We start from the raw sequence: 25353 nt of genomic DNA, 5'->3' as shown, positions 1-25353 counted from the left end.
AAAAAAATTTAAAAAATAATGCTGAAATCTGCAAGCCACGAGTTATTACTGCGCCCTCGTCGGCGGACTCAGGTAAATTGCATTTATTGTACTCTATCGGTCCGACCATTGAAAAGCCAGTGTGTATGGTGAACGGCCGGGGTTCATAATCCGATTACCGTAATCTGCGAATCAAATCGTGTACACCACAAAATTGGACGTCTGGTCAGATTCATAAAAATCGGACGTACTTAAACTTTGGCGTTCGGTTAACGTAATTGTTTTAGACAAGATTTGCTCAAAGAATCATGGGAGATAACCACCCACACAGGCACAACATATGACTCGTTATACAAGACGTTTTCTAGGATTTGTAATGCGCATGCGCCATTACGAGTTAAAACTATCAAAACAAAAGCTAGCACTAACAAGTGGATTACTAGTGCTAGTGCGAAATTAGAATTGTTTAAAATAGGACGTGTTTAATTAGAATCCGAAACGTCTAGGAAAACAACAATATGATCCTAGAACTCCACAAATGTAGAATAATGAAATTTATATTTTTATATCACTTTTCATTCTTTAGACTCGGATATTCAACATATTACTCTTTTATGGAGTCCACCATCTTGTTCTCTAGCAAAGGGCTGTGGGGGTAGAGTAAGAAATCATAGCCACTGTCAACAGTTTTGAATAATTGAAAAAATGATGTTATCTATTACTTGATCAATACTGATGGGGTTTTCAGAGTGCATATTACTCATGAATTATAATAATTGTCAGCACTAGTCAGCATTGATCAGTCTAGTAGACAAACAGCCTATTTAAAACCAAAGACATAAATGAATAACTAGACAAGTTTGCGAATTTGCTGCCTGAATATACGTTATAGATTTGATGTAATGTATTATTCACATGATACTTTCCTCAAATGTAACAAAAAAATAATTCCACAAAAATGTTAAATTTTTTGATTTTATTTTGTATTTAAAAACAGTAAATATTCTACAGATACAATTTACAGTTATTGAGCTTTGACAGAAATAATATATTACAGATCAATACTACTGATTATGCAAATTAGGTAATTATTATGCAGTGATTTCAACAAAAAATTAAAATTCATGGTCATTCAATGGGCATATCTATGAAGATGTTTGATGCACAGGTAGGGCATGGAAAACTGTCAAGAGAATACAAAAACGAACAACGGAAATGTGTTAACATGACAAAACAATTCACTTGAAATATGAAAAGTATGCAAAATATAGATTCATGAACAAATGATACACAAGTTTGTCAAACTACAATCTGAACTTTGAGAAGTCCATACAAAGATTGAACCACAATCAGCTTTTATTCATTTTTTAAAAAACTTCAAACATAGATTTTGTTTTCGATATGATCAAGATAAATTGAGCAGCAGATTATGTAAATCGGCCTTTACCATAATTCAGTTAAAAGCATAATTTTGAAATTAATTTTAAATAAAGCTGAACTTTCAAAACGATGTATACAGACACATCTGCTCAGAAAACATGTCTTATAGTTATGGAAATAAAAACCTCAAAAATATGAATAATCAAAGAAAATATTCTAATTGTAATATCATGGGATAAAGACAAATAAAACAATTTGTTGGATCAAAAGTTCTGATTGTAGTACATACAACTTGCGTTTCAGTTTTAGATTGCTACTTAAAAGTTTTAAGGTATATATAGCATATGGGGACAGAAATTTGTTATTTATGCAGTAAATATTAGATTGAATTTATTATAATAATACCGGTAATAATAAAACAGTTGTAGATGGTGCAATACCTTAAGACACATTTATATACATTTAAGACGCATTTTTTTAAAAATCTTTTTCGGAACGAAGGTCATATAAGTATGAAAAACTCTGTCTATATCTAAATAGCACATTTAAGTTCACTACATCAACGAGATCAAAAAGCTTTTGTACAGAATAAATAGATAAGAATATAAAAACGGGGCATTTAGTTTGTCTCTATCTCTATAAATCTGATATAATGATTTCTGTCCTTAACGATGGTTGTTGCTAGGATGGTATATGAAGCACATGCTATAATATTGATAATGTTAGAGAAATTTATGATAAAAGTGATATCAATGCATCAAAGAATTTACTTCTGTCTTCTGTCTTTATTTCTATAACTGAAGAAAATAAAAATAAATAAATTCAGTTTTTGTATGTTAAATGATTGGAAAGTCTGCAACTGCATGTTTCTGTCACAACTTGCCAATCAAGATAGCAGAGGGAGAACATTTCAAGTGATTTGATCCAAGGCATCTTTGTTTAATAGACATCTGGAATGTTTCATATTTGTTGTTTTCTGTAGTTAATTATGTATTTGTAAAACATAACAAATTGTGATGACCAACACTTTGAACCTGGTTGCCAATGGCCACTAGGAAATATATTGAGCTTTGAGGGCTGGACAGTTTCTTTTTAAAATTGGGCATATTATTGAACCAATTACATTGATTAAGGTCTGTCTATGGTGGAAATACCAAATTTTCTAGATATTCTTAGAGCATCATGCGCTTATGTGAATGACAAGAGGTGTGTCTATGGTTGTAATTAGTCATAGTTTAATAATCCAGTATACAATAAATGTTGGTTTATGTGTGTTTTTATGTGATGAGCTTGCAATAAAGCAAATATGGTATTCACAGAATGTACTTACTTGAGGAGTCAAAATTATCCAGCAATGTTCTGCAATTAGTTTTCTCACTGGCCTGTTCAAATGCTCTACCAAAGAAACTATGAGAGAAAGACAAATCAGTATAAATTGTGAAACCAACAGACTGGAATTGCATATTACTATGTACACGAGTTGTTAGTAGCAAATCGTTTTGAAAGGAAATGCGTATTATGCAATAGCGGAATAATTGAAGATGAATTACACCTAATTTTCGAACCTCCCATATACCAGGCATACATAGACGAGCTATTATCACGTTGGTCATTACATGACCAGGGACACCACACCTTCATAAAATTAATAACAACTGAGGTACCCATTACACTTTGTAATGTGTCAAATTCCTGTATCAAGTTTTTAAGTTAAGGTTAACCTCTTGATGGCAGTATTTTATATTACAGTTAATTTATGTATTTATGTATTATTATTGTTTTCAAGAAATGTATACTTGAGATTGTGATGGGCTGGTGTCCTAGTATGGCAATAAAGTTTATATATATTTAGCAGAGCTAACAAAATCACAAGACCAGATGGAGCCAATAAAATCGCAAGACCAGATGGAGCTAACAAAATCACAAGACCAGATGGGGCCAACAAAATAACAAGACCAGATGGAGCTAACAAAATCACAAGACCAGATGGAGCCAACAAAATCACAAGACCAGATGGAGCTAACAAAATCACAAGACCAGATGGAGCTAACAAAATCACAAGACCAGATGGAGCCAACAATCACAAATATCTTGAAAAAGCTACATGACATTTTAGCAAATTTTGATCAATGTACAAATTAGCAGAATCTTGGCTATGTTATACAGTAGATTACCAGTGCCATCTCAATAGAATCCAGGACTATGCAATAGAGATGCCATATGCATTTTAACTAGTAAACTATGGGTCTTTACACCAATTAACTGAAAAGAGCATAGTCCTGCCAAGTTTAAAGTGATTTTGACATTTTAGACAAATCTGAAAAAATGTGGTAGTGGTTGACTGTATAATGTGAATTTGTATAACTCAATATTCAGTCATGTAAGAAACATTTGAAGGCAGACATCAAGCATTAGGATTGGACAACAAAAATGGCCATCAGTCTGGATTGAATCAACAATAACAAAAATAATATGAATCTGTAAACACAATGCATTGTCATCTATGAAAAATGGTTGCAGACACATCAAAATTTATATGTTCAGTGAGATTTCAACCAAGGCTGAATACCTGTAATTGGTGTCACTTACTTCTTTGTCAGTATTTCTTGCTCCCTTTTTGGTGGTATACCAACTACAATTGATGTTCCTCTTTCTAAATCCATAGGGGCACTCATAACAAGTGGCAATGTCTTGGCTCTCTTGCTCTTTGACTGTGAAACAAAAAAAAACAATTTTGTAGACATTAGTAATCGTGATTATGCAAATGTTTACAACAAGAAATTTCATTATAGGTCAATAGCCATTACAATATATTTTATTGTATTTCCCATACCATTTGCCACTCACTCACTCACAACAGATTTGAATTTGTATGACCCTTGTACTATGAACTGCATCCCAAAACAAGGCATGCTTATAAAATTAAAAAAGCATAAATTGGATTGAAAACACGATGTGCATTATTGTCCGTCAAAACAAATCAAAGAAAAATACTGTAAAAGGGTTAATTATTCACTGGGTTTTAATTTTGCTCATTTCGCTGACTGGAAAATGCACTAAATTAAAACCCAGTGAATATGTAAAATTTAGCATAGAACACATTATCTAAATGATAAAACCGTGAATTTAAAACCCACTGAATATGCCTGAAATGGTAAATCAGCGAAATTTAATCCCAGTGAAAATTAATCATTTTACAGTAGTTCACAATTGTACACATCAAGTGCAATTATTTTCCAAATTGATACAGTGTTCTCAAGTATATAACCGTACTTACTACATTGATGTAAGCTTCTAGTGTGAACCTGGCTAATAATATAAGACATATGGGTCTAGAGAAGAACTGAACATCTGGACTACCACTTTGTACATACGCATACAGAAATGGTCCAGCGCAGATAACCTGATTCATATCAAGTAATGTCCTCACTTGTTCCAATATTGCAGTCATTTGCTTTTTAGCAGTGTCTAAACCAATCTCTAATAAATCCAAATTACTCCTAAGAGATAAAAAAAAATAAAATAGACTTGGATATATTACTGATGAATTAATGCATTTCACAAACATTTCAGTCTGTGAGAATAACACTAATAATCTGACATTGACTTTCTGATAAACTCTGAAGGCCAAAATTTATTCAGCTAAAAAGTCAGTACAAAATTCTATGTATTTTGATTTTTATAGTTTCTTTGTTAAAGACCAAATTATTTATTGCAGTTCTGGATTGAAAACTTTGAATGCTAGCAATACTCATTTTAATATACCGTGGATTACCTTTTTAGGCAATCAAATGCTTGCAAAAACTTTTGCTCATCAGATTTATTTTTATCCTGCAAAGAAAAAGAATAAAATAATTTAACAAGTTAACCAGTGTTATTTGTAAATATTCTGTATTTGTCCTATTAGAGGGGCTTTTCAAATAGAAAAAAATTTCAAAAATTGCATTCATTATATGAAAATTCACTGCAATATGTCATTTTTTACCATAGACATACTTTACAAGTATTTACAAGTACCGGTACATGTGCTCTTCTAATAAAACAAATACAGTATTTTTATAAAGGAATCTAGAATCGACAAAATATATGTATTGGTTGCTAGTGTCAAATTTGTTTCATTGTATCAAATGTATTTGTTCTGATTTGTGTTATTACTAGAGACCAATGCAAATGAAGACTTACCGCAGATTCCAGAACAGCTCCAACTGCATAAACAAAATCAGTGGCACAAAACTATAAAATGATAATAGGATAACACCAATAAATATATCAATGTATATGCAGTGTAAATTCATAGATGCAGCTAACACAGGAAATAATACAAGTACCGGTAAATAAAACTGCACACACTATATAGTGAATAAGTCAAAGTAATGTGTGGATGACTCAAATCAATACTTATGTATTGTAAGAGCTACTGACATCAACTTCTTTAACATTAGAAAGGCAAATGTTGGGCTGCAATATTTCTATTACGGGCATTTCCGATTATGTATATGAATTTTCTCATCACAGGTTTACAAAATCTAACTTTTTTGAACAATCTTTGTGAAGCAATGCAGGCACTCTTCTCTGCACCATACCCCTGATATTCTTATTCCAAACCATGAATGAAATTGAAAGTAAAGACATGTAATGGTGGTAGCATTACCTTATTTTTAAATCCATACTGTGCTTGAAATGATGGGTGGAACATGTCATCCAATCTTGAAATAAAAAATTCATATTATTAATAGATTTTAATATCCAGATATATATCATATATGGATTCACTTCTCATTGAAAATATACTGTAAACCTTTTAAATTTCACTGGTAACAATTTCTGCAATTTCCGGATTGTTAGGGATTTCATGAAGACAACAATCTTGCGAAAGTCATCGAGACTCCATGTTGTCACTTCTAAAATGCGGTTTAAAATAATCATATATACAAGAACTAGAAATATAAAAAAATGTATTAGTCTGAGGAAAAATATTGTTCGGGCATTTTCAACTCAAAATTACAATTCAAATTGTGTTTTTATCAGAAATAAGAATATCTGTTTCTGGGCCTTACTGATATTTTTATCACTACACACACAATCAAATTTGTTATATTTTCGAAATATTGTGAACACAAAACTCATTTCTGTTTAACCTGTGTTTGAAAATATGTCAAGAATTACTGCAACCACATGTATAAGTGGAAGGGTGTCCTCTATCAGTATCTAACACATAGGTAAAAAGAAAGTTGCTTGCGACAGTCTTGTTGGCCGGTATTCTATCTAATAACTTTCTAATTGTTGTCACACCTTACTTCAATATTTCAGTTACCCCTGGTACTCACATTCCAGATCTAACAAAATTGCCAAGCAGTATGCATCATATGGTGTCATATGAATCTACCTTTAAACAAACTGTCCTTACTCACCCATACTTCTCAGCTGATTTATTAATCCAGTCTGTAAGGTTCTCTCTGAGTGCCATATCCATCGATGTGTATTTCTGTTTACTTTCAACCAAAGGAAGACCCATGTCTGCTAAAAATTCATGTAACTTCTTTTTACCTTTCATTGTCCATACTTTAAAACTAAAACAGAATGTAAAGAAATGTCATACGTTATATACATGTATATACAGGCCAAATAGCATATTTACTTTATTAGTAGCCATGTATTTAAATGGCAGAGGTATCCCTATGGTTACCATACCAAACCACATTACCGGTAATAGCAATATTGTCTTAAGACAGCAGCCCCAAAATTCTCTGTTGATAGTCAGGGCATTTTTCAATTTTATTGTGAAATATGAAATAAATGACATTTTTAATATAAAATCAGTCCAAGCATGTGCATAAACAATTCCAACACCCAAATGTAAATATTAGTATTTTTTCGTTTAAGGTAGCGAGACTATTATTTGTGTTGAAAATTACGATTTTCACATTTATTTATTAATTGATGAAATGCACTATAAACTTTCATATGATAAAGTCAACATAACATAGAATGTCATGTAAGTTGGTTAAAATGTAGATTTTCTGAAGGAAAGCAAGGCAGCCTCAGTAGTGTTTTCCAAAATCAACAACACAGGTTTAATCTGTGTGCCTATAAGTTTCAAAGATAAACTCAAGACAAAGCAATCTTAGGATGTGTTATCAGTAGCTATCTGACACACAATGAGTGTTTCCAAACATTTGAGTGGTTTGTCTCCGCCCCTGTTTGTTTCACAGATTAGTCATTTGCATATGAATGTGTCAGACACAAGGTCACACAGCCACTGAAAAAAATCATTGATTTTGGTGTTTTCATATGCCGAATTTATCCAAATATAGCTATCCCATTCCTTTATTTTTTTGGTTTCCAATAGCCTTACACATTTGGATGTCCCTACACATGTTAAAACAGACCTTGATGGGAAAACAAATTGATTGTGCCGATAAACAAGCTTGAAAATCTTTGCTGTGACTTCATGGACGTTTTCTAGGAGTTTATGTTTTTCAAAATACAAGGTCTTTAACAAAAAATAACGTATACTTATTGTCGTCGGATTAACACCAAATTTTCACAGCTTTAAGGTGACAATGAGAGGAACTTGAATGTGTCCAGACAAACTATTTCATCGATTATTTACCAACGAGTTGTGGTTTGAGTTGGGGGCAATGCGACTAAAACAGTAATTGAAATTCAGCACACTATTTTTTAAAACGCGTTGCTTGAATAAAACTGACCAGACACATTCAATTTACCAGACTATTGAACAACTAGGAAAGGTGAAAAAAATACTTCTTACCGCCAGCATAAATGCGTAATTATTTTTTTTACAGAAAAAGTAATTTTTCACCTTTGATTGAGTAACGCGTCGTAGAATGCAGATACGGGCATGCAAAATACACTTGTGAAAAGCTTGAAGTCTGGCAATTCTAAAAATATATACTTTCCCAGGTCTATTTGTAGTCATTCAGTCACAATTAGAAGATGAAAACAAGTATGCAAATAATAGTCTCGCTACCTTAATCATATCTGATAGATCATTGACACAAAAAATGGCTGTCAGCTGGCCACTTTGAATGAACTCCAAGACAAAACTATTACTGGTAATTGATATGTGTTGCATGACACAGATTATATGAATAAATTTCACCTGTGATACAATATATTATAGTTCACAATTCAAGTTCTTATTCACAATGTGGGCTTGTTTTTGTAACACAATCCTCAGTACAGATATACTTTGAGTAACAAAGAAAGGTGGTAGTACTTACCTACATGCTGTATATACAGAATGAAATAAACTATCAAATATAGACCAGTGTCTGTAGAGTGAAAGACGTAATCTAAACATTCATATTAAGGAATGACTACTTGAAAATGCTACAATAATGGGTGAAACAAAATCTGAAAAAAGGCAAAACAACCATACAATACAGGAAAAAATAAAGTCATTATGAAGAAACAAGTTGACCAGCTTTCTCAAGAATAAATTTAGATTTTCAAACTCAAACTCTCTCCATGTGCTCTGTAAATAAAATCACCACTGATGGTGGAACACAACACAAATTAACATTTTGTGAAACCAGGTCAGTGGGTCAAGTAACAATTTTCCATATCATGCACACAAATATCAATCGGCACTGTGAACGTTTGAATAAATGGTAGAAATAAAATTAATAATACAATGAAACGATGACATTTATGACAGAGATATAGTAATATGGCCAAAAATAAAAACAGCCGTTATTTAGCCATCTTTGATCTGATTATGAAACAAACTGACATGTATGATGTATGTTCCAAATACAAATGAAAATGGTACACAAATCTTGGAAATATAATAGTAAGGTCAAAAAGTCAGATGGCTGTCAATCGACCATCCTTGATCCGATTTTGAAATAAATTGTCCTGGACATGTATCCTAACATGTATAAAGTATGTGCCAAATTTGAATGACAACTGACAAAGCATGTCCAAGATACCACACATAAAAAACAAAACAAGATGCCTGCGAGTCGGTCATCTTTGATCCAATTGCGAAAAAATTTCAATGAAAACATGTAAAAAATACGACATTTTCAAAAAACAAGATGGCTGGCATCGCTAAACCACTACATGTGCATATGTCCCACATAAAGTACTAGGAACATGCAAAGAAATTCTGAAATATGATTCTGGACGGACTGACACACGGACTGACACACGGACGGACAGACGGACGGACGGACAAACGGACGAACTCACTGACAGTCGGGAACATGTATTCTAACATGTATAACCTATGTACCAAATTTGAATGACAACTGACAAAGCATGTCCAAAATACAACATTTTCAAAAAACAAGACGGCTGCCAGTCGGCCATTTTGAATCGAATCGCTAAACCACTGCATGTGCATATGTCCCACATAAAGTACTTGGCACATGCAAAGAATGAACAGAGTCGGTCCAAAGGATTCTGAGATATGACTCCGGACGGACGCAGACCAAATTATAAGTCCCCATTTTCGGACTTCAAGTATGAACTAATCTACGGATGCATATACATTGTAAAGGTAAAGGATACTCCCTGTTGAATGCAATTCTGAGACAGTCAACAGATACAGCCATATCTTGGTCATTCAAAGGATGATTATGACGGGATACATGACGATTCAACTCATCAACATCACTCACATATTTATCTCTGTAAATTAAACAAGTATGCATTACACCTATTTGTGTTAAATATGCCTCCAATTGTATAGACCAGTGAGACTTGCATAGACTGTTGTTACTATTACTGTAAAAGGGTTAATTATTCACTGGGTTTTAATTTTGTTTATTCGCTGAGTGGAAAATGCGCTAAATTAAAATCCAGTGAATATGTAAAATTGAGCATAGAACACATTATCTATAAAATTAAAACTCACTGAATATACCTGAAATGCTAAAGTGAAATTTAAACCCAGTGAAAATTAGTCATTTTACAGTACTTGTAAGTAATATACTGCTTTATTATGGAACAAACAATTCTTAAAAATAGGCCTTGGTTATGTGACTAGTTTGAAGCGTAACATTTGCCATATATAAGAAATGTACAGTTCTTACAAATATAAGCCAAAATATAGTTTTTTTTTTATCACTGGCAAAAATGATTTTGAATAATGTTTAATATAGTTATGAAAACAGCAATAATTATTATAAATCCTCAGACATTGTACAATAAGTTCTATCCCAAACATTCTGGAGAATTAAAAATGACAAACCTTTCAATTTTACCAATGACAATCTGACTTGAGAGCCCTACAATAGCCAGCCTGGATAATAGAAAGAGTTGTCAGTGAAAGTGAATTAAAACACAAATACACATTGGTCAAAACTGATGTCAGTACAACTTGATAAATAAATACCATTTGCACCAATCACATTTTAACTCAAATCCCTGTGTTGTTAATTTCAAAATAAATCATGTCAATTTAGTCAACCATTTGATATTCTTTTTTTCATGTGTTCAGGGAATTTATCAATTTAAATGATATGCATGACTCTTACTCATCTTATTTTACTGAGTAATGATATGAAAATCAAGTTTACCTATCAAACCAGAGACAAAGAACAATTGAGAGCTTGAGTTATTCATGGAGGCCATGAAGGAAATTGCCTAAATGCACTATCTGACTGCCTTGGTGCTTTTAAATGTTCACTGCATACTTCCAATTAAACCAAGATATCTCACAAATATTTTCCCCCGAATGAGTGCCCTCATAATTCCAAAGAGAATACAATTTGTGTACATACCAAAGAAGCTCACTGGTGTCTTTTGACATTTTCCATGATAACTCTTCAAATAACACCAATGCAGACTGAAAAGAAAAAAGCATTTTCAGCTATAAATTCAATATGTTTGTATTGCCAGATATTACGTGTACCTAAATGTGGATATCCTTTGAGATTGTCAGAAAGGCTTTCCAGTAGCCTACAAGAATTATGTACTAATGTTATTCAGCCAGTTGAGTCCTGTGCTAATTGGACATGCATGTTATTCATGTATTCATGAGCAAACCAGAGATGGGGTTGAGTGAGCAAATGGTGTATCTTGGGTGAGCCAGTGCTGGGCCAGGGGCAAACCAGAGATGGGGTTCAGTGAACAATTGGTGGACCTTGGGTGAGCCAGTGCTGGGCCAGGAGCAAACCAGAGGTGGGGTTGAGCGAGCAATTGGTGGACCTTTGGTGAGCCAGTGCTGGGCCAGGGGCAAACTAGAGATGGGGTTGAGTGAGCAATTGGTGAGCCTTGGGTGAGCCAGTGCTGGGCCAGGAGCAAACCAGAGATAGGGTTGAGTGAGCAATTGGTGGACCTTGGGTGAGCCAGTGCTGGGCCAGGAGCAAACCAGAGATGGGGTTGAGTGAGCAATTGATGGACCTTGGGTGAGCTAGTGCTGGGCCAGGAGCAAACCAGAGATGGGATTGAGTAAGCATATGGTGGATCCTGGGTGAGCCAGTGCTGGGCCAGGGGCAAACCAGATATGGGGTTGAGTGAGCAATTGATGGACCTTGGGTGAGCCAGTGCTGGACCATGCAGGTGCATGCCAGATATGGGGTTGAGTGAGCAATTGGTGGACCTTGGGTGAGCCAGTGCTGGGCCATGCAGGTGCAAACCAGAGGTGGGGTTGAGTGAGCAATTGGTGGACCTTAAGTGACACTGTGGTTGGCCTTAGTGAGCCTGGGACAAATCAGCTGTGGGCTTGGGTGAGTCAGTGATTGACTGGAATGGGCATAAAGACATTGGTAGGCTTCAATGAGCCATGGGTGTGCTTTGGTTTTCCTGGAATAGCAACATCCATCAAGAACAGTACACATACATACTAATACTAGTGTGGCCAACAGATTCAACAAGAATATTAAAACATTACCCAGGGATCTCGCCAGCCCAACGCGAGTGCCGGTGGGTCATGAATATTAATGAGCTATATGAATAGTAATGAGTTCGGTCGCAGTGCAAATTAAGACATTATGTTTCACAATTTAGAAGAGTTTGAATTTAAAAATTAAATATATTCGAAATGCAAATGCTGCAGACTAAAAAACAGAAACAAATAAACTATTGTTGCAATATTAATGTCTCTTGTGAAAAGTTAAATAAAACGCATTTGAAACGTTTCAACCAGGATTATGTTCACGATCTTATTTACTCCAAATACATTCTCCTTTGACCACGTAAAATCGACCATGTAATTATTTGGAGTATTGTTGTAATTTATTATTCTTACCATCAACTTCTAAAACGTATATATTCACAGTAATGAACGAACAAATAAAACTTCTGAACTTTCAAAGTTACGACGTGACATAACTTACTTTGCAATGTTATACACCGATTATACCAATAATTTTTCTTACTCAGTCATGATGCCAAGCAAAAAAAGTTACTTTTTTTTTTTTTTTTGATATGAAATAAAAGTAAAAATTGACTTAGTTTTATCGGGAGTGGATATTTTTGATCAAGCTTCGGTAAAAAACACAGCCATGATGTTTGTGACGTATTAGTTGACCGGCATGTGTCCTTTGACCCGATGGGTCAATACTTCCATTAACCAATCAGAATGCCGCATGGTAATGCCGGTGGAAAATTACATTGCGGAAGTAAAGCAATGTCGTAACACGATGTGTTGACATCGATTTCAGTTGAAAACTGCATGATCGTTATCGAAAGAGGTGATTAGCAATTTTTAAAAGGTAAAATAGGTCTTGAAAAAAGAGTTTTTGCATGAATCACGATGATAACAGTTGAAATGTATTTTACTAAATCGCGCAATAAACACGTTGATTTTATTCTTGCGTAGCGTAAACTGTCAGATCCTGAACTCCGCTTTGACCATGTTATATCGAGGTGAAATTGATTTTGAAAGAATTTTAGCTTTCAATCTAAAGACTGTATCTATCTCAGAAAGTATTTACTTACAAACAAAGAGGTGCTAATTTCACAAAATTGACTAGCCGCTACGTATCGTGCGACTAGGTCTATTGTTTACAAATTATAATCCACGACTGGCAGGATGCGTGCCGGTCGGTACATAATTATAATAACAATCGGACAATAGTCCTGGTCGGAAGCATTTCCGAGGTGGTCGCTAATTTTGAGTGCCGGTCGGGGCCAACCACCCTCGACCAGCGTGGCGAGATCCCTGATTACACTCAGCAACATGACTACTTACTGATGTTCCATGAAAACTAAATTCTTCATATCTAAATAGTATATCTTGTCTTTCTTCCTCCCACATCCGAAGTTTTCTACGTTTCTCTATTTGTTGCTCCAGTGCATCCTATGTGTAAATACAATAATCACAATGACAGGTACATTATTACCATATATTACAAACAGAAAGAATATTTGCTCTATCAGAATCCGAAAAAGGGGATTGAATTGATTGAATATGATTTATTCTGACAATACAACTACCTAACATTTTCATTAGCAGCTATAAAGACATGTGCTGTTAAATAGAATAAATACAGTATTTGTTAATATCCATAAATACATTGAGAGCTGAATGAACCTTACCTCATCCAGTCTACGTCTTTTACCAGAGGGTGCTGATCCATCACTTTCATTCCCAGAATCCCTGTCTTCATCATCAGACTGCACAAGAAAGTAAGTTATTCATATCAGCTACTGGTCTATAATCATACTCACATCTGGTGTAATATGTTTCAGAGATAACAATTTATCTACCATTTTCTACTATACCATACTTCCCCAATCATAAGCCCCTTCCCAAGTAAAGGCCCACCCCTCTATTTTTAGACATTTAACAAGTTGAGGGCATCCCCGATTATAAGCCCAGGGTGTTTTTCCCGGGCATCAACGACATTTATTAAAATATGCATGTAAAAAGAGTGTTTTATTGCATAAAAAATTTTGATGTTAGTTTAGTTCATGAAACATGGCCATTGAACATCATTTTACTTTTCTAAATAATCATGTCCATTGAGACTATCGTAAATGTGGTGTGAACGAGTAAACTATTCTTCAATGCGACATGTTGGCGACCGTGAAAAGTGGTTAAATATGTTCTCCACATTCAGTTTATTTTTCAAAAATTGCTAATCACCAATTTTTAGGAAAAATGAACATGTTTGTTTCTTCATTGAAAACGTTTTCTGAGGTGGTCTTTGAGTATAAGCCCATCAATTACTTTGACAGATTTTACATGTGGAGGCCCCCGGGCTTATGATTGGGGAAGTACAGTAATATCTATACAATTCACAATTCATCATTTCAGATGAGATGTTGAAGATTAAATAGGTTTCACAGCTGAAATCGCTTTTATTAGAGTGAAGTTATTGTGTATCAAGTCAATGTCAATGACATTGTCCTTATTAGTTTTTTAGTTATTGTGTCAATTAACATCAATGAATTTGTTCTAATTAAAGTTGACAGTCAAAAATATATATACGAAAATGAATTTTACCTCTTCGTCACGAAAAACCTTTTCATAATCTGGAATATTTGAAAAGTCATCTTCTTTCTTCATCAGTAATTTTATCTAAAACAAAAAGTACCGGGGTACATGCCAGTATTGTCAGTATTGCAGGGGTTGTGTTAACGCAAAAATGTGCATCTGAGAAGCATAGTTTTTGAATGTGGAATTTTTTCCGACTTACGATTCCCTCTGTGTGCACATTTTTTTGGGGAAAAATGAATAGGCACTGGGTCCCCATATTGTTTTATGGGTCCCATACAATTCTTCAAAGGTGGGTCCACAATGTTTGACATTCATGCAACCCCTGATTATATATTGCAGCCATGTAAATGTAACACAAGGTTCCATTACAATAACATCTTTCAAGTATGCAAGGAGACAGCACCATGGCAACATCAACACAGCATATACCGGTACATCCAATATATTTAATCTTATGTTTCATTTTGGCAATGATTATTATTTCATCAACTTAACAAAAACCAGTATGGGAACACTTTGACACACAAATTAACTCCTCACATTATTGGCAGCATTCAGCATGGCATGTAATGTGTACAAACATTTTTCGAACTTCAGCTTAAAACAAATATTAGACCACTAATGTCTGTGCAATGAAATTTACCTTTTAAAACACTGTTAAGTCTCCAGAGTTAAAAAGCACTATAATAACATACTCTCCAGTCATATAAATTTATACTTCTAGCAAGTGTTCAAACAGTACTGCACTTTTCCCAGTATGAATCTTAACTAAAGCCGCTTGATGCCAAGCCACATCATGTTCAATAGAGTTCTAAATAACAGGACTATTCTTTCAATTGCATATATATTCCGATCAGATAGGTTGAGATATACCGTAAAAACTGTATTAAAAGCCGCATCCCTAATAGAAGTCCCACCCATTCTTTTTGATTAATTGAGAACCAAAAATCATCATTCTCATATGTGTAGATGTTCTAATAGAAGCTGCATTGCCTCTGTTGCATTGTACCATTTTAATAGAAGCCGCGGCTTCTAATACAGATTTTACATAATATATAACAATCGAAAAATTGTTTTGTATCAGGATATTTTTGGCATTAGATCATGTTGACGTACTTTAGTACAGCATGAAAAATGTATGCCTAATTATCCACAACCCCTCAAAGACAATTCAGACATGTGCTGCTCCGCCATAGTGTTGCATTAATTTCACCACGCTACCAGCAATTACATGTTTTCACCTACCTGAGTTTCATTATAAATGTTAACAAGATCAATTGGCCTATGACTATCACATATATAAAACTGTACATTTTCTTCTGGTTGTAAGGTATCCAAGATATCAATATTAGCTCCACAATTTATCAAAACTACATATTCAATCTGAAAAAGATAAAAATAGGCCAATGGCCTGTTGCTCAACGGCTATTGTACAAAAGATTAGTGCTGTATATGCCACAACTTTTCGTTTAAATTTGTACTTTTAAACGAAACAACTACACAAAGTTGTGAATGGAATAATAAACACATGTATACCTAACCCCAAAGGATTGGAAACAGTGGTTAGTTGAAATTCCATTTTTAACCAAAAATTACAAAAATATTTGCCAAAATTAGAGAATTAAATATATGGCCATGGGATGATCAAATCTAGTAGATGTCAACACAAGGTACATACACACCAAGTATCAAAGCATTCAGGCTACCAGTTTTGAAGAAGAATTCGAAAATAGAATTTTTGACCAAAAATGACCATTTCAAAATAGTCTGAACTGAAATCAGGTCGGGTCTTAACAGCCGTTTTTTTTTAATTATTTTCGCCTTAAGTTTCTACCTTCCTACTGTCAATGGGTCCCGAAACTATTTCATCAATTATTTTGAGGTCGATGGTCCGAAATTGGTCTTATTCATAAACAAAGTTATTCCAACACCATATTATAGATGGCGCTCTCACTATAGACCGCCACAGTAGAGTTTTGGGAGGCTAATTTGCATAATTTTTGGCAGATCGACTTCTCATGAACGAATTACCATCTACACTCATCAAGGCATCGACACACCAAAAATCGAGTCGAAAGGTTAGGCGGTTTTTGAGAAGAAGTCGTGCACAGACAGACAGACAGATAGATAGACGGACCTATGGTCCGTTGAGCCAAAAAACCTTGGTTGTTTTAAATGCAGTAAAATTGTACTACCCGTAAAATCTGAATTAGAAGCCTCATCCCTAATAGAAGTCGCACCCAATCTTTTTGTACAATTGAAAACCAAACATTCATCATTTCTCATATGTGTAGATGCTCTATTATAATCGCATCCCTTCCATTGCATTGTATTGTACCATTTTAATAGAAGCTGCGGCTTCTAATACAGATTTTACAGTACATATAGAAAGTTGGATAATACACTGCATACAGAACAAGCTTTACACAAAATTATCATATTGTGTATTGATACTTACAATCATAGTAATATAACTTTGAAAGAAAATATTATTTTAAATGTTCATACTGTTTGGGAAATTGGTTTCATAATTTACTGGTAAATTTCTAGACATTGTCCTCATTGTTTTTAGTTTTGCAATACTGCATCATCAATTGCTCCAGAAACAAAGAGGAATATTTAATGTAAAACTCATGATCTATTCAGCAGCCAGATTTGTCATGTGAATATTTTGTGGAGAGGCTGCACACGATCTCAAGAAATATGTGAAAGTGCACCATAAGGTCACAATACTTGGAACAGTGTTAATGGTTATACAGACATTTTTATCCATCAGCTTAGTTTTAATTTCTTTCAAAATAATTCATGAAAAACTCAATGTAGTTAATTTTTACATGTTAAGCTGCAAAATTTTGAGAAATTATTAGTGTGTTCTTGTTATACAATTTCAAAACAATTGGTGTGGTCATCATTGTGGTAACTTGAATGTACAGCACAGGGGTCAAAATTAGAGATTGTCCATCAACCACATTTGTTGTGGGGCGACTACAATAAATACAGTCTAATGTAGTATTATTGTCAAGTTTGTTGAGCGAAGCTTATCATATGAGTGATTGTCTGTCAGCGTCCGGTGACCGTCGTTGTTTGCCGTCCGTGTCAAATTTATACTTTTTTGACTTCTCGAAAACTACAATTCTTATTGCTTTGATACTTGCTGTATGTGTATCTTTGGCAGCCCTCTCTTAGATTTGTTCATTCATTCATTTGTCATTTTTGATAAAAAAGTGATATTTTTGACTTCTTGTTAAAAACCACAAGTCTGATTGCTGCGATATTATACATATAGGTAGACCTTTCCCAGATTTGTTCATTTCATGATAATATCTTTAATTCTCTGATTTTGATGAATATGTTTGTCATTTTTGGGAAAAAGTGATATTTTTGACTTTTTGTGGAAACCACAAGTCTGATTGCTTTGATATTATACTTTTAGGTACTACAGGTAGACCTCTTTCTGATTTGTTCATTTCATGAGGATATATTTAATTCTATTTAAAACTTTGATGAGTATTTTTGGGAAAAAGTGATATTTTCGACTTCTTGTTAAAAACCGCAAGTCTGATTGCTTTGAAAATATACATCTAGGTACCTCGGGTAGACCTCTCAGATTCATTTTCTAATGATATCTTCAGTTTTTTAATTGAAATGTGCATTGCTAACAGCAGAGCTATCTCAGTCGAGAGGCTGCTCGTTATTCAAATGGTTAAACATTAAAGCTTTATTGGATGGATAATTGAAAATGCAGACAAATGTAGTATGTGTCAATTGTCTGGAATCAAATGATTGGGGGAATTCACTACAACAATTAAAATGCAGGCAAATGTAGTATGTGTCAATTGTCTGGAATCAAATGATTGGGGGAATTCACTACAACAATTCAAGGCCACCTTATGCCAGAACCATCTGTTTACCTGTTCTGAGTGCTCTAAATAAGCTTTCTCTAGATCTTGTCTACCGGACACTGGTACTAACGTATACTGTACATGGTCACATTGGAACATATTCTGCAATATACGACACGCACAGATTGCATCTACATCTAGTGCCACCAGGACAAGTACACGCTGAAAAATGAAACAGACAAATTTGACTATTAATACAAGATGCATTTCCCAATGGTAATTATTGACTTCAGTCAGGTGAATTTTGCCTTTGACTGACTAACATACTGGCTACCTAGAGAAATATGATTATTCCAGCGCCAATGTTTCTTGTGCTGATTAGTTATATACAGGTGTAAATGTCGCTGATCATTTCTAAGTCTCTTTATAAACATCAGTCCTACATTTCCCGTAATATTGTGTGGCAGAAACCTAACTTGGTGACTAAACACACAGTGAATATTTGTAAATAAGGGCCATCAGCTTTTCATTCAAATTCAAACATATAATGTGATTGAGCTCAATACTGAGTACTCACAAACTAGCATGGCAACAACTTTCATCTCACCTCTATGTACACATTGAGTATGTTAATGATGTAAAAGACAAGATATGTGAGATTGGTGAAACTATGCACATTCTGGACACTTTAACCAATATATCAGTTGTTGTGATGTAAGAGGTGAGAGGAGAGTTTATTGTCGTTAAATGGCTGGTAATAATTTCACTTTTCTGCATGGTTTATTATATTACATTGTACTAATGCTTTGAGGTATTGATCTGAAATATCAACATTTCAACAATGAGCTATAAAAGGAGAAATTCAAGTACAAAATCAAATCACTCAGTTTTTGCTGCAGACATTCCATCCATGCTTTTCATGGGATCCCGCAGTGGACGAATAATCATCCATTGCTATCGATTATGCTGATGGGGGTACAGTCACTTCGCCCGAAATCCACTTCGCCCGAACTCCTTCGCCTGATTACCAGTTCGCCCAATTACCGGTTTGCCAGTTTTCCTTTTCGCCCGATTTACCGATGTTACACAGTAGGCCTACTGGGGGTTTCGATTCAAAATGTACATCTGGTAAAATGCATAAAATCCAGCATATGATCGCATTTTAGTCAAGGTTTTCTTGCCGATGCAAACACTGCAACTGATGTCCACCATTGCGGGTAGTCATCCCCATTCACAATAGAGGGGTGGCCGACAGGCAATGGGACAGGTATGCATTGGCCGTCATACACAGATTTTTCACTTGTTTCACCATCGGTGTTTGAATAAAATACTTTCACAGTGGTGTCGTTGGCAGAATAATTTCAATCCGCGCATTTTATGCAAAGATTGACCATTGACGGAACCTTTGTACGCCCTCCGGTGTTGGGAACTTGGAACACTAAGTAGTACCGTACCTAAAGCCAACCTCGGCGTTTATCAATCTAATAAAACTCGCAAATCACGACGTCGTTACCGTATTTTTGAAGTTTTAAATACAATTTATATAGTACCAATAATATATTATTTCCTCTTTTTTTACAGTCAGAGAAATGGTTAATGTTAAATGTAACTGGGAATTACCAATATTCAATAATAAGCAACATTTGGTACTTTGAATTATGACGATGAGGCCATTGACTGTACGAATGAAAACCCAAGTTATTTTATCTGAATAATAAAACAGGTTTTATAATTGAAAGTGAGCCTCTAACAGAGAGCATGAACACGCTTGTGGCACGACGAATATCAATAGTACATTCATTGTCATTGCTACTTGGTTCTTTTAGAGAAAAAACCTTGCAACTTCGCACAGTATTTCCACATTTACTTTTACAACTGACTGTGTGGTAAGTTTACACTATTTCCCTGTTATACAAGTTGTTAATCGACGCAATTACACCATGATTACTTTGAAATATGCCCGAAACTTAGCATAGTACATTAACATTTTTTTTACATGTTCCCCTATTTATTTAGTCGTTAGCTGTTAACCGATGCAATTATTACACTGGTATATAAAATGCGCGAATTAAAATTATTTCTACCGTACACAACAATGAAACTATTGTAACAGTATTTTATTAAAACATCGACGGTGATTCGCGAGTTTTATTAGTCAAGTCGATAAACGCCGAGGTTGGCTTTAGGTAAACATAGTGTTCCAAGTTCCAAACACCAGAGGTCGTACAAAGGTTCCGTCAATGGAAATTATTTCTGCCAACGACATTACTGTTATAGGATTTAATAGTTAAAGACATTGTCAAAAGAAATTCGAACAAACGGCATATCATCTTTGTCACTCAGCAGCGATTGGGATTTTTGACAAGAGAACGGCGATGGTACATCGATGGTACTTTCAAAGTTGTTAGACTCCCCTTCACCCAATTAGTAAGCATCCACTGGCAATGGCAATCGGGCGAAATGGCAATCGGGCGAACAGATAATTGGGCGAAACCGTTCGGGCGAAGTGGTAATTGGGCGAAATGCCCCCACTTCATGCTGATGCTTCCGAGAAGGCTAAGTCCTGAAGTACATTTGTATATTTTAAAAAACAGGCATTTGATGAGCCAAGAGGTAAACTACGGACAAGGGCAGAGCTCCAGAAGGAGTACCTACACTTTATGCAAATTTTTTAAAATTATGCTAATTTATTCATGACGTAGCAGTTTCTGTGCTCATGAATATTCATTAATTTGTGGCTCAATACATTTTAAAAGGGGCGATATATTATTTTGGGGGGAAGAGTTAGAAAGGGGGATTAGCAATCCTTAGGGGGTCAATACAAAAGAAGGGACCCATTTGGAGAGCAGCCATGCTCCTCGTGTCTGTTGTTGCACGTGACCTACAGCTGTCAACAGAGTTCGTTCTTCGACTGTGTTCGTTCTTCAACGACTTCGACTGGCTTCCATGTGGGGTAGTATTCTTGTGTTCTGTTTTCCTGACTTGAGTTTTTGAAACCGCTGTTTATGTTTTTAACGTCTTTCATGTCTTTTGTAGGAGTGTCCAATCCGTGATTCGAACTTGCGATCTTTGAGTTCCCAGCGCACTGTCTTGTCCACTGTACCACGAGTGACTTCACACAGGAGTTTGGATTTAAGTCCTACTCATAGGAGCACTGTCTTCACTAGCATTCAAAAATCTAACTAAACATACTGGATTCGAACCAGCGATCGCTCACATTGCTGACATAGTACAAATCAACTGAGCTATGTGGGTAGTCATGCAAATTAAATAATTTGTTGTCATATTTAGCTTTATTGCCAAATGGTGTTTGCGAGAAAAAGATGGGCAGGCAAGGGAATTGAACCCAGGTCCTCCTGATCACTATGTAAAGAACTGACCCACACGACCACAATGGATTAACTGGATGTGTTTGCATTTGATAAGACTATATAGTGTGTATATATATAGAAATACAACATATTTCTATTATTGAGTTACAATTGTCCAAAAAAATTGCCAATTTTGTGTTTTTACTTGTGTAAACTATATGCATGCCATAACCCGTTAGTGTACATCTTGCCAATTGGGTGTTTGCCATTTGCGTTGCCCATACCTGACCCGACCCTAACCCGAATGTCAAGACACGTTCCTGTTAATAATTCCGTTGCCCATACCTGACCCGACCCTAACCCTAATACCAAGACACGTTCCTGTTTATAATTGCTCAATAATGATACTCTGTTGTGCACTGTCTGCGGGTACTGTAAAATGACTAATTTTCATTGGGTTTAATTTTCACTGATTTACCATTTCAGGCATATTAAGTGGGTTTTAAATTCACGGTTTCGTCATTTAGATAATGTGTTCTATGCTAAATTGTACATATTCACTGTGTTTTAATTTAGCGCATTTTCCAGTCAGCGAAATAAGCTAAATTAAAACCCAGTGAATAATTACCCCATTTACAGTAAGTTGCATTGATGTCAACTGATTAAACAAGTCGCATTTAAGTAATTTCCACTATTAACAAGTGGTTAAATTGTGACAATAAATGTCTCAACAAATATTAAATACTTAGTTTGATGTAAACAACTCACGTTTGATTAATTCCCACAATTACAGGTTGTTAAATTGAAAGAATAAATGTGCGGACAAATATTTTAGACTTATTTTGGTGTAGACAGCTCTCGTTTAATTATTTTACACAATTCCAAGTTGTTAAATTGAGAGAATAAATGTATGGACAAATATTTTAGACTTATTTTGGTGTAGACAGCTCTCGTTTAATTATTTTACACCATTACAAGTTGTTAAATTGAGAGAATAAGTGTGCGGACAAATATTTTAGACTTATTTTGGTGTAGACAGCTCTCGTTTGATTAATTCCCACAATTACAAGTTGTTAAATTGAGAGAATAAATGTACGGACAAATATTTTAGACTTATTTTGGTGTAGACAGCTATCGTTTAATTATTTTACACCATTACAAGTTGTTAAATTGAGAGAATAAATGTGCGGACAAATATTTTAGACTTATTTTGGTGTAGACAACTCTCGTTTAATTATTTTACACCATTACAAGTTGTTAACGTGAGAGAATTATTAATCAATAAATGTATGGACAAATATTTTAGACTTATTTTGGTGTCTACAGCTCTCGTTTAATTATTTTACACCATTACAAGTTGTTAAATTGAGAGAATAAATGTGCGGACAAATATTTTAGACTTATTTTGGTGTAGACAGCTCTTGTTTAATTATTTTACACCATTACAAGTTGTTAAATTGAGAGAATAAATGTGCGGACAAATATTTTAGACTTATTTTGGTGTAGACAACTCTCGTTTAATTATTTTACACCATTACAAGTTGTTAAATTGAGAGAATAAATGTGTGGACAAGTATTTGAAACTTATTTTGGTGTAGACAACTCTCATTTGATTAATTCCAACAATTACAAGTTCTTAAATTGACAGAATGAATGTATGGACAAATATTGACCATTATATTTGTGAGTAAATACCTGTTGTTTAATTAATTTCCACCTCTACAAGGTTGAGAGAATAAATGTGTCGACAAATATTTGATACTTATTTAGGTGTAAGAACTCGTGTTTGACCAACTTCCACCATTGCAAGTTGTTAAAATAATGAAATAAATATACTGGTATCATTGGATATTTGATTTAATTGTGAAACTTTCTAACAAAATGTTAACTGCTGGCTTCGAACCCTCAATCAACAATTCCGCAGACACGGTATAAATTCCACAACACCACAGAAGATATTCGTCTGTTGCCTGAATTGTTTTCGTAATATAGGGAACGCCATCGACACTTTAACAAAACTTACCTTGACTTGGGTCTTGTTTATCTCTTGTCACAATCTGGAAACTGTTGAACAAATTGCGCGTCGTCCAGTTTAAGACGTTAGTTATTTTATTATTTATTCATTCAGTTTTGTATGGTGGAGTTTTGTGAGGTTTATTATTTTTTTGCGACGTTCTTTGTTTACTTGTTTACGATTTGAGAGATTTCAGTTTATTTGATTTACGTTTTTACGGTAGCTCTGAGCGGGACTCGAACCCACTGTCTTTTCAAGCTAATTTTGTTTTATTTTGATGGCACGCTTGTGTACCACGCCACGACATTGGTCGTTAAGTGGTGTTCATTTTTCTAACTACTCCAGTGTTCCGATGAGTTGAACGGAAAAGCCAAAACGATTGCTGGTTTCTGATTGCTTCGGTTCTGGTGAGTGTGTATCTAGTGTGATTCAAACCCATGTCGTTTGTATTGGGCGTTTTTTTATTTCCCATGTTGGCTACGCCGTAATATGCAACCAGTTCCCCGTTTTATTGTGATTTTGAGTGTTTAATGATGTCTTCCTCACCCGTAACGCCATGACCCAGTTTCAACCACACGGCCATTTTGCAACACAGTTCGTGACCCTCGGCGTCACCCGACTGACTGTATGAGCGTTCTGTTCAACTGTTAAGCTAGGATTTATTACCGTTATTATCATTATATTGTCACGTGATTTGTTTTACCTTATGTGTAATGTCTTAAGTATCTTTATTGTAATTTGTATATACCAATTCGTATATACCGAGGAAACGACCCCGATTGAAGGTCATGTATTTTATGACGTCACCAATTCGTGTGTAGGTACTGCTTCTAGATCTGTGCCCGGACAAGTTACAGCAATATTGTTTTGATAAGAATCTAGCTCAAAAGTAAAGAGAAAAAGTAGTGTGCTCAACATTTTACCACAGCCCCACCCCCACTACCACCAACAGATCTCCCCTCCCAGAATTTCTAATGGTTCATCCCTAATATTTAGAAATCCACTCATTACTAGTATAAATTTCCGTATTCGGTTTTAAACTCAGTGATATTGATAAATAACTGCATACTACACATTTTTCTTACCTGATGTAGAACGACATCATAAAATTCTTTTTTGAAATCCGTTATAAACATTATGACTTGTCAGAGTACTAACTAGAACTATATATATTCACAAACACAGTAAATCTCAGGAAAACAAGTTTGTCTTTGGCGGGTCGCTTATTTCTGTTCCTTGCTATTTTGCGAAACGATCGGCGATTGGGCAAAATTCTGAGAATTAGTGTCTTGGACCAATCAAATAATGTGTTATAGAATCGCAGTGAAAGCATTCGTTTGTTGGGTAAGTGTATTTCTCCAGTGATATATTTCACTGCCAATTTGGCTTCCTGTCTGTAGCCAATCAAAC

General features: G+C 34.8%; 1 protein-coding gene across 1 annotated transcript; it reads right to left on the bottom strand.

Moving 5' to 3' along the window:
* Positions 1-940: 940 nt before the first annotated feature.
* LOC100374877 (cell division control protein 45 homolog) lies at positions 941-25270 on the bottom strand. Its single transcript, XM_002735955.3, has 18 exons — positions 25029-25270; positions 18688-18840; positions 16022-16159; positions 14783-14857; positions 13873-13950; positions 13526-13633; positions 11112-11176; positions 10580-10630; positions 9898-10017; positions 8604-8675; positions 6771-6929; positions 6011-6065; positions 5542-5592; positions 5135-5190; positions 4637-4859; positions 3949-4070; positions 2690-2766; positions 941-2156 (listed from the first exon to the last, which is right to left on the bottom strand). Exons 1-18 carry the CDS (start codon positions 25077-25079, stop codon positions 2092-2094), a joined length of 1719 nt encoding a protein of 572 aa, XP_002736001.2. The 5' UTR covers positions 25080-25270; the 3' UTR covers positions 941-2091.
* Positions 25271-25353: the final 83 nt, after the last annotated feature.

The sequence above is a fragment of the Saccoglossus kowalevskii genome, chromosome 16, assembly GCF_978046115.1.
Source record: "Saccoglossus kowalevskii chromosome 16, keSacKowa6.1, whole genome shotgun sequence".
Classification (NCBI taxonomy): Eukaryota; Metazoa; Hemichordata; class Enteropneusta; family Harrimaniidae; genus Saccoglossus; species Saccoglossus kowalevskii.
The sequence above is the reverse complement of the archived record's forward strand: the minus strand, read 5'-3'. Positions and strand labels throughout refer to the sequence as shown.

Excerpts from the sequence above, each read along its gene's own strand:
- LOC100374877 (XM_002735955.3), bottom strand. The coding sequence starts at position 25,079 with ATGTTTATAACGGATTTCAAAAAAGAATTTTATGATGTCGTTCTACAT. Across the intron at positions 11,177-13,525 it reads TTAGTTTTCATGGAACATCA|TCTGCATTGGTGTTATTTGA; the intron begins GTAAGTAGTCAT and ends TTTTCTTTTCAG. Across the intron at positions 5,593-6,010 it reads AGTATGGATTTAAAAATAAG|TTTTGTGCCACTGATTTTGT; the intron begins GTAATGCTACCA and ends ATCATTTTATAG.